The 16,062-nt window shown below is 35.6% G+C and overlaps 1 protein-coding gene across 1 annotated transcript in view; it reads right to left on the bottom strand.

Moving 5' to 3' along the window:
* LOC122043631 overlaps nucleotides 1-16,062 on the bottom strand; it is a 51,113-nt gene that overhangs the window by 20,509 nt on the left and 14,542 nt on the right. The window contains exons 2-4 of the mRNA XM_042604238.1: nucleotides 10,298-10,433; nucleotides 9,227-9,357; nucleotides 8,703-8,904 (exon numbers count right to left, since the gene is read on the bottom strand). Coding sequence (XP_042460172.1) covers nucleotides 8,703-8,904; nucleotides 9,227-9,357; nucleotides 10,298-10,433 — 469 coding nt within the window. The remainder of the gene's footprint in view (nucleotides 1-8,702; nucleotides 8,905-9,226; nucleotides 9,358-10,297; nucleotides 10,434-16,062) is intronic.

Genomic DNA, 16,062 nt, shown 5'->3' with positions numbered 1-16,062 from the left:
TGCAGATTGTTTATCCTATATATATTTATATGATATATTTCACATAGGTGGATTGCGAATTGTTCACTTTATATATTTAGATATGCTTATGATGCACTTCGTATTGCATGAATTGTGGTATGCTCATCCCTATATACAATGCATCTTTTACTAGATAGATTGTGGGTAGTCTGTCATATGTGGATTCATTGATAAATTAAATTAAGAATACTCGTAAGCGAAGGAAGTATGAGAAATGATGAAATCATATAAGAGAAATTTCTGACAAGAGATTAATGATGTTAAGTGCAGAAAATTATAACCTTGACTATTTACTCTTTGGACTGTTATAAGATATTCATTTGACATCATGCACTTCCTTTTTATATTCACTTTGCATTTTCTTGCTCACGTTCTGGAATTTTTTATCTTTTGAATATTGCTGAGATGTAGAAGTATTTTTAAAGAGGCATGCATTTAGTTAGTTTGGTTAATATTTATATATTTTTGCTCTAACATTTTTTGCAGTTCATCGTGGTCAGCGAAACTAGCTTCATGGTAGGCCGAACTCGTGTGAGGCGTGACAACAAATCAATAGGAGGATAACGAAAGGATGAAATTAAGTCAGGAAAAAAGAAAACACTTCAAGATCCTAGAGAGAAATATAAATAGCATAGCTCCACTTAGGGATGGGAATTCGAGTCACGTCATTCTTAACGTGTCTCATTTGTACAATATAAGACTATATAAAATAATAGAATATTTATTTTAATTCTTTAATGATGTCACATTTAACTAATTTTAAAAGAACCTCTTCTATAAATATAAAACTATATTTATTTTAATGGTACCTCTTCTAACATATTTAGGGAGAGCGACTACTGCTTGTCAGTGTTTGGAAGAGGTACAAGATGCTGGACTAACCCAGGGAACCATGCCAGACAATTACAAGGAGGTGCAACAATTAGAAACCGCCTAAATGTTGCAAAACATAGTTTCTACATGCAATGTGCCAAGCTGGGATATTTCAAGCAGGTGGACCGCAATACCTCCTATTTTCATGCACTTGTAAAGAGGAATAATAGGCATAATGAAATCACAGTCGTGGAGAAGAATGATGGCAGTCTTACATAATCTTTTGAGGTATAGGCCTTCACGACTCATTTTCGAAGACAGCTCGGCACATTAGTGGACTAGTCAACTTTCTCCCACTCTTGTTTGCCGTTGGGGCTAGACATCAGGATTGACTAGTAATCCTGTCTGAGAGATGAGGAGATGACGCGCGGGTGACGATGGCTTGATTGTTAACGAAGAGAAGACCTCCTCCGAGAAGGTGATTTCCTTTGGATTCTACGCACACTCAAACGATCCAACAAAGCGTTAGTGACTAAAAACCAAGGAAGGAATCCCTAGCAAGGCCCTCTGATGCTCAAGTTAGTACGATCTCCAGCGAGTGAAAATGAAGAGCAGTAGTGGATACGCGCGAGCATAGGTTTTAGATGCAGATGATGGGTACCTTACTAACGGAGATGATCCCCTTTTACATACCACCTCTCACAACCTCCGTGATCATGAGGTGACATTGTACATCGGAGTTTGTTAAGTGATGGAAAAAGTACAATCTGGATGATATGCAATTCCGAGGAATCTTTTTTCTACCCACAGATATACCTCTTTTGTCGTTTATGGCTTAGACCCTTGATGAAATTGTCGAGGGAGTATTCCGTCATAACTAACCTCTGCAAGAAGTACCCAAGGAATATTCCCCGACAACCCTTACATACTGTTAAAATATTATCTACTACTTGTTTGTTGAGTATATCTCGGCCGGTCCTTAAGCTGGCCTCTTTATTTGGCTGATGTAATCTACGTTGAATATATTTCAGCTGGTCCTTAAGCCGACCTCTTTTATTGAACCATTTAGTTGCATTCTGTATATTCCTTTGCCTTATGTTAGATTAAGCTGCTCAATTACGTCTTGCGCAACATTAATATACTTTCTAGAGAATGGTAGAGTGCACCGGGATCCCAAGAAATCCCTTTGATAAGTGTCGTATGCCCGATCAATCCTTTGCTTGAACGGACGTATGTGCACTTTGGTCGGGCGTACCTAGAAAGTTTTATGAAGCTGAGGGCCTTAAGCTCGGACAGCTGGTCACATATATGGGAATTGATGAGGCTGAGTGCCTTTAACTCGGCCGGTCTTTATCCGACCTGTTACATATGTGGAAACTGATGAGGCTGAGCGCCTTTATCTCGGCCGACCTTTATCCGGCCGGTTACACATATGGGGATTGATGAGGCTGGGTGCCTTTATCCCGGTCGGACTTTATCCGACCGGTTACACATATGGGAATTGATAAGGTTGAGAGCCTTTATCCCGACCAGGCTTTATCTGGTCGGTTACACATATGGGAGCTGATAAGGCTGAGCGCCTTTATCTCGACCGGGCTTTATCTAGCCAGTTACACATATGAGAACTGATGAGGCTAAGCGCCTTTATCCCGACTGGGCTTTATCCTGCTGGTCGCACATATGAGAATTAATGAGGCTAAGGGCCTTTAACCTGGCCAAATATTTGTACGATTAGAGCATACAAGCTCCCCTGACTTTAAGACCGAACGAATACACATGCACACTATTATTTATGATTGATGTGTTGTAGAATAAGTCAGTCATTCTGGCCGCTATGTAAGACCTCCCTAAGATCTGGCCGCCCTTGAGACATTATACTCCCTGGTTCGCTCGGCTTAACAACTGACCATCTTCCCCTAGCCAGATTAAAATCCGGTCTGGTTAACCCAAGGATTTTAACACTGGGGAATTGATGCAGGCAAAACAAGGGGATATTACTCCTTTCGGAGTAAAACTGCCACGTCATCTTGACTTTGATTGCCACGTCACCTTCTGGGTCCATCAGTCATAACCTATATCAACCAACATGATTAGCTTGCCTACCTCCCTCCATTAGATGAGATCAAGGTGGCATTGCTTGATATAAGGGATCATCGAGCACCTAGTTCAGATGGTTATGGGTTGAAATTTTTCAAAGAAGCTTGGGACACAATTGGAAGAGATTTTACTACAAATTTTTTAGTGGTGGTAAATTGCTCTGAAGATGGTATCACACTTTGATATCTCTTGTCTCGATCAATTGTCAGTCACATTGGGTCATATCTTACATCAGTCACATGCAGCATTTGTAAAGGTCACCTCATCACAAATAATATCCACCTGCCAGGAGATTTTCCGAAAATACAATATGACACACCTCACCCAGGAGCATTATGAAGTTTGATCTTCAAAAGGCTTTCGACTCGGTACATTGGGATTTCTTGTATGAGGCACTTATTGGGTTGAACTACTCGGAACAGTTTATTGCATGAATTATAGAGTGTGTGACTACCACCTCATTTTCAGTGGCCGTTATCGGAGGACCTTTTAGACTCTTTAGAGGAGCTAGAGGCTTGAGACAGGGTGACCCATTGGCACCATATTTATTTGACATTTGTATAGAGATTTTTAGGAGGTAGATACAATAGTGCACTGTAGGATTGGGCTTCTGTTTCCACCAGTGTGCTCATCTCAAACCTATGTGAATAATCTCCTTCTATTCATTAGAGGTGATGAAGCTTTAGTTACTGCATTGACTACTTGCTTACAGGAGTTTGGAGAGACAACTTCAGGTTAATGGACTGAAGTCATGTATTTACCTAGCAGAAGTTGATGACACGACTCGCAAGCGGTTGCTTTCCATCACAGGCTTTCAAGAAGGCACTATGCCCTTCAGATATCTTAGGATTCTACTAGCTGTAGAGTGTCTTCGGATTTCATATTACAGCCCACAACTTGATTCTTTAGTCCGATGAATAAATGCTTGGCCGAAGAAGACGCTATCCTATGCAAGCAAGGCACCGTCCTATGGAGTGGAGTTCTTCTGGCTATCTATACTACCACTATCATTGGGCATCAATGATCGTATTTAGAGCATCTGTAGATCATTCATGTGGACATCGAAGTACCCACCAGTGTCATGGGCAGAGATGTGCAAACCCAAAGAGGAAAGTGGCTTGGGATTTCATGATTTACGAGCTTGGAAGTTAGCCCTTTTGGCAAAAGTACGTTGGTGAATACAAGCTAAGGAGGATGTGCTCTAGATAAAGTGGGTGCATCACACTTACCTAAGGTGTGCAAATATATGGACATGGGAGGCAGCCCATTCAGATTCCCTTCTGGTCAAGCCCCTATTGTAGATACAAAATCTTCTATTATTTGTTGCCAGCTTCCAGAGACTGCTGGACAAAGACTAGCAAAGTGGTTTGCTCAAGATGGCAGGGTGACTCAGGCATATGACTTCTTTAGACATCCTAATTCTAAGAAGACATGGACCTGAACAATGGGGAAGACCTACTTATAGACGAGTCATGTAGTCGCACTCTAGATGTTGGCAAAGAGACGTCTTCCCACATGAGACAAACAAGATTACATGGAGGATCGACAGTTGCACATTTTGTAGATAGATATTGGAGTCGCAAGAGTACCTATTCTTCGGGTGCCTTGCTATTATGGAGTTATGGAAGTCGATCCGAGATTGGCTACACATGCAACATAAGATGTCTACCTACCGAAGAACATTGAGAGTCTTCAGGAGATACTATTGTGGGAGTCGAATGTTGACAAAGGCTCGACATCTTGCCTTGTCCTCTTTGGTCCACTATGTGTGGAGAGCAAGAAATAGAAATTTCTTTGATGAGGTGCAGTTAGATTGTGAGAAGATTTTTAGAAGTGTGCAAATTCATGTATTCCGATCCTTCGGAGTGTAATATGATACTTTGCCAATCATGAGCCGCTAGTAAAGTCCACTTATTGTATGCTTTGTCAGTGCTATATATAAAATTTTACTTATCCAAAAAAAGAGAGTAGCAAAAGAAGCCACACTTAACTACTTTAGGTGACAATTTATCTCTATTAAGATATAAGAGATGGATAAAAAAAAGTGCACTCAAATTAAAGACAACAAATAGATCACTTGGAAACATTATAGTAAATGCATCTGACCATGCTAAATAGATGAAGACATATGATTGGTAAGATATCATGTAATAAGAACATCATTCCAAAATCTAAACGGAAACTATATAAATAATATGTACATGCAATCACAACCCAACAACTATAATAATATGGTTGGTAACTAGCTAGAGATATAGGATTCAAAAGAGTGAGAGAAAGATTTCCTATATTGTCACTCCTTTACACCTAATAGATGAACCAAATTGGATTCACCTCAACAAAGAAAGAAAAACAAATAGAGGAGACTATAAAATGATCTTTCATTAAGAAAAATTGAAGTCAATTATTCTTGAGTAGTTGTCAATGAAAGTAACAAATCATTTAAACTAAATTTGAAATAGACTTAACTAGGACCCTAAATATCAAAATGGAGTAAAGAGAATGACGTAGTGTAAGTTTATAGAAATTGTTGGGAAACATAGAACAATATGTTACTAACTTATAGCACTTACACTCGTCTAGGAGTTCCTTGGTAGGTCGTGCAATAGGATCACAAATCAATTAAAATATATTGTTAGTATTCTTATTGCTTCCATTATGAAATATAACATGACCAAATCCACACACAAGCACCTCATGCACTAACAAATGTTTTTGGCCTTACCTGTGTGCAAGAGAGTAAAGTTTTGTATATGCAGGTTTCAAACAATTCACTCTTCTTATAGCTAGAGACCATTGATTTCACGATGATCCTAACACTTGCTATTAGAGTAAGGTTTCTCTTGAAGGACTAATTGCTAACAGAGTAAAATGATTGGAGGACTTTTCACACCACTAAAATTTGAGGGGATCAACATATAGAAAAGAATAATATAGATTTAACTTAAAACTAATTTTGATATATCTCTTGCTATTGAATATGGTTTTGATTCTTTCAAGCATTCAAATGGTGATGCCACTAATAAAATACAATGGACAAAGATTAGGGAGATGAAGATGGCATAACAAATGGGAAGGCTATTGAATGCTCTCCCTGCATAAGAAATTAACAAAGTTGGAAGTTACATAAGCACAAAAGAGTTATAAGAGAAATTGATACATTTACATGAGGGGACCTTCGAAGCCAAGCTTACCAAATGAGATCTTCTATGAACACAAGTAAGCACCTTCAAAATGTAGGATGAAGAAAAGGTGCCTCAAATGCATTTTCTCTACAAGGTGCTAGTTAACGGGCTAATAAACATTGGAGAAACAATGACAAACAAAGATATGCTCAACAACGACAAACAAAGATATACTCCAAAATGCATTGAACGACTTTCCAAAAATGCATTAGTGGGTCTCCTTGGTGGGCACTTTTTATATGTTAAGGAAGTTAGATGTTATTAGTGTAATTGACCAATGATCAAGGTTGACCAGTTTTAGATTATATTTTGATATTCAATCAATGTATTTGATGGTTAAGTGAGATGTCCAGTACGTCAAGCTTGACAAGATACTTAATAATGGAAAAGTCCATGTGGATCATAGTTGGCTGACATTTTCTAGTTGAAGGCCAATCGGTGTCGGCAATGGAAGTCCTAATAGGTCGTGGAAGATTAGATGTTAAGTATACGATGCAAATCCAAACAGGTTAAGGGTGACCGGATATTATACACGTGAGTGAAAGTCCAGATCGTGGAGCACTAAATGTTAGGCATGTGATGGGAAATTCTTATAGGTCATGGAGGACTACATGTCAATAGTAGATGCAAAGTCCAAGTGGGTCAAGGGTGTCTAGATACTTAATAGTGACGGAAGACAAAGTAGGTCATGGAGGACTCTAGATGATTGACAAGAGATAAAATATTGGCACGTCAAGGATGCCAAGATACTAGGCAAGGTTAGAAGTTCTAGGAGAGTAGATTCTAGGCCGTGGAAGTCTTGGGAGGTTAAGGGTGAGATGAGGCTGGGTAAAGGAAGTCTTGGTGAGCTGACGATAGTTGAATACTGGACAATGAGTGAAGTCCTAAAGAAAAGGAGTTTCTAAGCAAGTATAATCCTAGTAGGTTAAGGTTAACTTGATAGTAGGCATGGATAAAGTCCTTATAAGTCTAGATAGACCTGTACTAGGCATAGGAGAAAGTTTGAGAGACATTTGGTTGAAATTAGAGTATCAACCATGTGAACAACATTAGTCAATTGGGGCAGTCCATTGGAATGGTTGCGAGTAGTGTTTTCGGCACAAATTCAATTGTGGGATAACACCATCAGTCGATTGGATGATAGCAAACAATCGTCTCGATGAACAATGTTTTTAGCACAAGTTGAAAAATCAATTAAAACAACTAAATGTTTTTGCAATCGACTAATTCATTAGTAATCGACTAGGGCAGTCGACTCAAGTCAAAATGAAGTCAAACAAAAAGTTTTACAACTGACTTTGAATGTCGACTGGCATAGTTGACTGATGCTAAATCAAAGAGCTATTGAGAAGAACAGAATTCAAATAGAACTTGGACAATGGTCGAATTCTTAGCATCTAGAAAGGAGCACTTGACTGGAAGGGGATTATTAGTTGATTAATGAGCTAGCAATCAATTGGAGTATAGCAAATAGTTGATTGATCAACAGATCTAGGTCATGAATAGAAACTCTATAAAGGAGGTTTCGTGCAAAACTTTTAGAGATTTGTTCAAGGTGGTTCTTAGGCGAGTGTTGCTATATTTCAAGCCCTCCAGAGAGCATCCCAAAGGAAATCAACAACGATCAAGCAACCATGTTCTTCATTTTGTAATTTCTACTTATTGTACTCTCATTATTATTGCTTGTATGTTTGTGTATGTGTATTTGCTGTAAAGACATGACATTGCAAGAGGTTTCTCCACCTAGAGAAGGTGTCTGATAGGGGGAAAAGTAGCAGCGTTATCGGGGTTGACCCATCAACTTAGGTTGTGAAGTAGGAACATGGGATTTCGAACCACATAAAAAGGTTGTGTGCTTGTATTTTGTTGTTGTACTTTGTGTTTTGTTTCGAACCACCGTTGTGTACTAATGATTGTAGACAAGCACAATGACAAGAAAATGAAAAGACGAATGGGCTATTCACCCCCTAGCTGCATAGATAGATCCTATGAGGTATGTACTCTAGAAGAGTTATTTTCGACTATAAAATGCAAAGCTCAACAACAAAGTACAAGAATACAAAACCTTTTTACGTAGAATAACTTGGTCTTGTCCTTTTACTCCTAATCACTTAGGAAAATGACTCCCAAACCTATATAGCTTTTTACATTTCACTCCTCTTCATACCTAAATCTAAAGTCTCAATTTATTTTCATGTTTGCTAAAACGAAAGCTTGGGTGGATTCATCTTAAAATTCTGTAATCCATTACAATGAAGAAACCTTGTGGAAATTGAAAAATATTTGTAATTTTACCACCTTTAAGATATTATAATAAGATTCAATGTTATATTCAAATTGTTGCATTAAACTGCTAATAATTAGCAAGTTGCAAAAGTCTCAACTAGTTTCAAACACATATGATCTAAAGAAATTATTTTCAACCATTTTCCACATGCATCTGAAGTGGAATAGTTCTTTGGCAGAACTTAGAAGTATCGTTTATTTATCTAGAGTGAACCCCAAAAAGGTAAATAAATTAGATAAAGAAACCAGCTAAATAAGAAGCCACAATAAGATAAAAGCAATTAGACAAAGAAATCATACCAAAATGCACTATAAAACTTGAGTTTGATGTTCGTTTAAATATGTTCCCTGCATTGTCCTTGCAGAAGCCCTTATCCATTACTAGTAACAATCGACCAAACTGAACCTCAGCCGATATATCCACCATAATGGAAAATTCTCGATTAGGAAGAAGAACCTTCAGAGTAGATGGCACAATGTGACCAGCTCCATAACTGAGAAGCTAGATAAGGAACAAACATTAAATAATTGTCATTTAATGAAGAAGGAATTATTGAAAGCAAGGGCAAGGAGGTAAACAGATAAATATCTCACGTTGCATTACTCTATGGTAACTAAGTTAAATTTCAAATGGGCAACTCAGACAATGAATAAAAATAAGGTAAATGTAAGGCTAGAAAACAATGATAAGTGTACACAAGAACAAAATGATAGAGTAGAGAAATACTAGATTCTCAATCATGAAATAAACAAATTTACCATTCAGGGAATCAGAAAGCAATAGATGGGCTTAATTACAAATATCAAGTTTTCTGCTGACATACGTTGCAATGACTAGGGGAGCACCCAAATTCACCTCCATTGATGCATGGTTCACTGAAAGAAATATTGACCCATACATTCAAAGAGTTTGTGAAAGAATCTGAGGATATATATGCAGTAGGAGCAATTGTATCTGCAGTAGGAGAAGGGAAATGGTCAGAATCCTTATTTTCATTTATTTGACAAGGTAAATTTTAGACCAAAAATGAACAAATGAAAACATGTTTTTCAATATCTATTTCAAATGTTTATGATTATCAAGTATGCAAAGTGGTACCTCCAAAAGATATGGAAGTTAAAACCAGCACAATTAGGCATGTGGATGTTTTGAAGTGAAATTTCTTTAAATTAAATACTAATCAAACAATAAAGCTAAATGGAAAGCAGAAAGTTTCTGTTATTCTGCTTGTGATGGAAGATGGCTAATTAGTGAAATAGAAAAAAAAAGATCTTGTGATGCATGAGACCAGATTTATAATGTTGATTCTGGTATACATGACTTACAACTATGGTGAAAAGGGGAATAAGAATTCAGTGAAAATAATGAAAACAAAAAATAATTAAACAACACTCTTTTTCCATACCCCTATGCGGAGGTAAACAAGTCTCTTGCATGTTATTATCATAGACCCCTAGGCATATGATAGGTTGGTCAGATAAGCATAATGGTTTCCATTTTTAATGTTGTGAAAACCAATGAACACATCATCCCCATGATCAGCAACACAAGCATGTGGCCTCCCTAGACTTATGACTTCAATAAATACCAGGCTGGGTTTGATAAGCATGTGGAACAAGTTTAAATCCTGAATTAGCTTTGGAGATCTTCAGCAATGCTGACTTAAGGATCCACACCATTTACATATGATAATGCCTTTCACCATTTGCAGATCCAACTAATATTCAAATCCATCAAATCTAGTCATACGCTTAATTCCTATGACAATTAAAGTTTAACTTCATAAAATTAATTCTAGTGCACAAGAAGATAATCAATCATAGAAGAAAGATGGAAAATTCATGTCAACTAGATAATCAAAGAGAATTAACAAAAGTGAGGATAGTTTCTTAACCAACAGTCCAGTTATAGCTAGCACATCGAACTCTTCGGGAACCATTGACGCAGACCTCAAAAATATGATTGCCATCAAGCAGGCCTGAGTATGTAATGTCTTTTGATTCACAAGCAAAGTAACTGTAGTTATCTAACTGCATGATGTGCAAACAGTTATTAGGCACCTGAGCAAATTGTTCAAATAAATAAATTTATGATAGTTTTCATAATGGAGTGATTCTTGAAACAAGTTCATATTTCTAATTGGAAGAAGGTCATGTATTAATGAAAGCAGTGACAAAATGGCCGAATTATGTTGAAAAAAGATCTCATTATGATCTTAAAAATATCACACTGAGTCCCAGCATGCTGTATGATCATTTATTACATCTAGTAAGAATGTAAGATTATTCTTGAGTTTCAAAAATAAATCACAGAAAAACATAGATGGAACAAGCAAATTTGCTGAAGAACACAAGCATTTAATGCACACTTATATACATGTTTCAATTTATGAGTCATCTTCTTCCACTTGCCTAAACATAAGAGACAAGTAAGCGCAAATTTCCAAATAAAACGAATTAGCATTTGACACACTCTTATGTTTCTCCAACATTCAATTAACACAAGGAATTCATTATGTTCTCATATGAAGCTGATGGAATCAAACGTAGTCCAGGAACTAGTTCAACTTTTCTAAGAGCGTAAAGCTATTGGGAACAATGAGTTCTCAAAATTAAGCCAAAGTTGATGGAACAATAGAGAGGTATAAGACTCGACTAGTGGCAAAAGGTTCTATTCAACAAGTGGGTATTGATTATGAAGAAACCTTTTCACTAGTAGTGAGATTCATGCTTTAAAATATCGACCCGTGCCGAGATTTCGGTCCTATACTAGAACGATACGGTTTCGGTATCATATCGTACCGTGCTGATACGATTTCAGTATTTTTTTAATTTATATATAGTAATTGGTACATAAATATGTTTATTGTGTATAATTTAAAAATAAGCTGTATATTGATTTTATATAAATTATTTGAACAACTTAATATGGTTAAAAAAATAATTAAATATAATTTTCTTTAAAGATTATTAATAACTCAAATTAAAATTGATATATTATAATTATATAAATTAATTGTTTATTTATTTAATTAACTATCAGTTTAAATAATATATATTTAAAATAGTGAAAAATATCAAAATATCAATTAAATAGTAAAAAAATATAAAATAATAATAAAAATTTATCAAAATATAAATATGATTTTTTTAAAAAAATTAGAATTTTTTATTTTTTTTAAAATAGAATTTTTAAATAAAATTTAGAATTTTTAAATAAATTTTAAAACTGTAAAAAAATTTATAATATCAATCAATAATTTTTTTAATTTTAAATATATTTTTTATATATTTTATAGGGATAATTTAATTAGGGTTTATGAAAGCTTATTTGAAATATCACACCTTAGTTGGGAGTTAGGAATTGTTTAAATTAATTAAATCTTTTATTTTTCTTTTTCTGTAATAGTGCATCATCATCGCGACGGGCGCAAGGCGCGCGCCAGTCGCTAGAAGCATCGCACGACGCTTTTGACGCAAGTGGAGGCGTCGTGCGATGCTTCCCCCGTGGTTGAGAGGTTGTGCGACGCTTCTGCCGATGGCTGAGAGGTCGTGCGACGCTTCCACTGATGGCGGAGAGGTGGCGCGACGCTTCCGTCAGCGGCAGAGAGGTCGCGCGACTCTTCTACTGGCGGCGGAAGCATCTCGGCGCTGGAAGCGTCGTGGGACGCTTCTAGCGCCGGCGGAAGCGTCTCAAGACGCTTTCGCCAACGCCGGAAGCGTCTTAAGACGCTTTCGCCAACGCCGGAAGCATTGCACAGAGGCGTCCAACGATCGACAGATAGCGCATGCAAAATGTATTCGCGTGCGGTGCTTGTTTCGCTTCTGCACCGGAACGATAAATTTTGACAGTTTCGGAGGACACGACTCGACACTTCAAACATTGGTGAGATTTACTTCTATTTGTTTATTATTGGCTCTAGTAGCTAATTTGGATTTATAATTATATCAATTGGATGTTAAGACTACTTTTCTCAATAGAGAACTTGAAGAAGAAATTTATAAGGTACAACGAGTAAGTTTTGTTATTAAAGGTCAAGAAAATAAAATTAAAGTTTGCAAATTGAATAGATCAATAGATGGTCTTAAGCAGTTTTCTTGGCAATATTCTCATATGACTTTATAATAGATGAAAACCATTGTGTCTATGTAAAAGAATCCAATAAAAAGTTTGTAATTCTATCTCTTTATGTTGATGTCAATGACATACTGTTAGTTGAAATGTCAAGGAGTATATACAAACCAATGAGAAGTGGTTTGAAATGAAGGACATGGATGAAGCAAATTATATTCTGTGTGTTAAATTTATAATGATCATTCTAAGATATTACTTGCACTATCTCAAGAATTATATATTAAAAAAATTTAGAGCAATTTAGAATGTCAAATTGCAAACTCATTAATACTCCTGTGACCAAAGGAGAAAATTTAAGTGTGAAATGTGCCCAAACAATTCTGGAGAAATACGAGAGATATCTGAAGTGTCATATTCTTTTGTTGTTGGGAGTCTGACGTATGCAATGATGTGTACTAACTTGTCTCCCAATATTTATTATGTTGTGGGTCCAATCAATAGGTATCGATCTAATTGAGGAAGACATTGGAGTGCAATTAAAAGGCTTCTTAGATACCTAAAAGGTTTTGTCTGGGTGGTACTTTAGATGAACATAAATCCACCTCTAGCTATACTTTCTTACTAAATAATGGTTGCATCTCTTAAAGAAGAAAGAAACATATTTATGTATCACTATCCATAATGTTCCACAATGGAAGTAGAATTTATGGCATGTGCTTCTGCAGTGCATGGAGGTGTTTGGTTGAAAGGATTCTTATGTCATTTGGGTGCAGTAAATATTCCAGTGGGAACTATAATAATTTATTATGATAATCAATCAGCAATTGGTTATATTAAACATCCTAAACCATTAAGGAACCAAACATATTGATACAAAGTACAACTTCATCAGAGATATTATTACATGCCCATGCATTTGATGGTGTATGATCCTTTTACGAAGCCAATACCTAGAAACATCTTTATAGATCACTTGGATTGCGTAGAATGTGATTGTAATTGAACGCATGGGTATTTAAGATATTGTGTCCATCATTGTAATGAAATTTGATTATAAATTTTATATATACACATTTAGTTTATGATATATTATCTATAAATTAAAAGTATGTTGAAAAATTGAGATTGGCTTTCTCACATAAGCAATCACCTCTAATGTTGTGTATCATGCAAAGATAAGATAGTATTGACTTTATTGTGAACAAATTCATACATATGTTACCTTGGTAATGAACTTTTGAGAAGAGATCACTTCATGAAATATTTATTTTTGTATTCGAAATGAATTTTCCCACATCCATTAAACTTATCTAATATTGACATTAGAGTTTTCTTAAGTTTAATATTATTGAAGAATAAATTGTTGTGACACACTCGATGTGTATTTTTTTCTTAAAGATATACAGTTCTAAGTAGGAAGAAACATATTGTAGCATGCTACATCTTTCATACTACGTCTACTGAAGTGACTATTTGCATAATGAGTAGCTAAGTCCCAATTCATTGAGTGAGACATAGGAGCATCTATTCTTCTAGTACCCTCCTATTGTAGAGCTATGGAAGGGGATTCGAGGTTGGCTCTATATGCGCACGAAGATGTCTTCATATCGCCAAACACTTAGAGTTTTTGGCTAGCATTATCGTGGGAGCAGGACGTTGACAAAGGTCCGTCACTTGGCCTTGTCATCAGTGATACACTATGTACGGGGGATAAGTAACTGTAGTTTTTTTGGTGAGAGATAGTTAGATGTTGAGATGATATACAAGAGTGTAAACTCCATGTATACATGTCTTTATGTGTCTACTCAGATTTGATACTTCATTCATCAGACATGAGTAACCCTTAAAGCCTCATTTTGTACATTTTGATACATGATATATAACTTTTACTTATAAAAAAAAAGGTTATTTTATAATTACGGGTTTCGACTGGGATATAATGTTGCTCGATGATCCTCATTTATTTGATTTTATTGTACCCTTTTATTTTTTTTATTGTATAATTATATTGTATCTTTTATAGAAAAAAGATGAATATATATATCGTTTGTTAGAAAAAATTTCATGCTTATTTAGCAAGCGTGTGTTGGCATGACTCTTGGTTTTCTATTATCATACTATGACCAAGTGGAGTACCTTAAGTGACAATTCAACTAGGCCATAACACACAACAACAACGCAAACAAGTGATTGATTAGGAGTTGGAATTAGATGGTGACGGATCATTCTTAATTAACTTGATCAAGTTTTTTATTTCGCCTCTTACTTTGATGCCTACCTATCATTTTTTTCTTACATTTGCCATACTTTATTTTTTTAATGTTATTTCTTGCAATTTAGGATTGGTGGATAGAAGAGGATAGGAGAGTTTAAAAGGATGAAGAGAAGGAGTTTCCTATCTTTATGTTTATTATTAGAGATATTCATCCTTCTAAGTAAACAAGTGAATGGAAGGTGAATGAATGGTCAGATCCATTCATCATTTGCCCAAGTAAACATATAGAAGGATAAATTAAACGACACATTCCCTATTCATCCATCCATCCACCCATCTTCTCAAGTATTCTTCCACTTTCTAAAAATCTATGCATCTTAATTTCTAACAATTTTGCAGTCTTATGATATGATATGTTTTAACTGAAAACTTATACTCATCATTTTTCATGTAATTATTAAATGAAACCATATTTCATTTAAGGATCTTAGATAAATTACTAACTTTTTTGACGATCTCGATGGTCCGACACCAATCACAAAATGGAAAGGAATTATTTTTCACAATCCAAAATGCTCTAATAATTGTGATATACTTTGCTTATGATTAAATGGGCATCTCATTTCTCTCCTTCCTCTTGCATTACAATAATGATTCTATATATTTCTTTTCTTGTGGAAGTTATGGGAGATATAAATGGTAGAGAAAAATTGATCCCTCCAATAATTCAAAATCCAATATTTGAATTATTTGGGTTGGGCCAACCCTCATGGGCGACCTGCTTGATTTTGCTTTCATCTCCCACCCGCACATGAAGACTAGACCCTTGTCTATTATAATCATAACTATATGCCACCAATTTCATACAATCAATGGATCGAGTGACCAACGAGCATATTAAATAAGAGCTAAGAGTCATACATCAGTTAAGAATATACAACTCAATTCAAAATATGTATAAGGACGATCAAGTTGCTATACCCTAGATTTATTTGATAGCATCAATCAACTTATCTCTTCTCCTAAAATTAAAATAGTTTACTTGATTTCAAACTAGTATATATTTTTGTATTCACAATTATGTTCTAACAACTAAGTTAAACATAAGTAGCTGGCTTGTAAATACAAAATGTGTTAAAATAAATCTTCCTGTCCCACTAGAATTTTTATTTTGGTTGCTTTCCTAGACATGTACCGCATTACCGAATCATCCATAGCTATTGATAGTATGCTAAAGTAGCAATACTAAAACAAAGTTAAAGAAGCAACTAAAAGTCTTAAGAGTATAAAATGAAGTTATATAAACTAGTGCATCTAACACAATGAGTTGAGACTCAACTACTCATTATTCAAACAATTATTTCAACACA

Source organism: Zingiber officinale, chromosome 2A (genome assembly GCF_018446385.1).
Source record: "Zingiber officinale cultivar Zhangliang chromosome 2A, Zo_v1.1, whole genome shotgun sequence".
NCBI classification, from domain to species: Eukaryota; Viridiplantae; Streptophyta; class Magnoliopsida; order Zingiberales; family Zingiberaceae; genus Zingiber; species Zingiber officinale.
The sequence above is the reverse complement of the archived record's forward strand: the minus strand, read 5'-3'. Positions and strand labels throughout refer to the sequence as shown.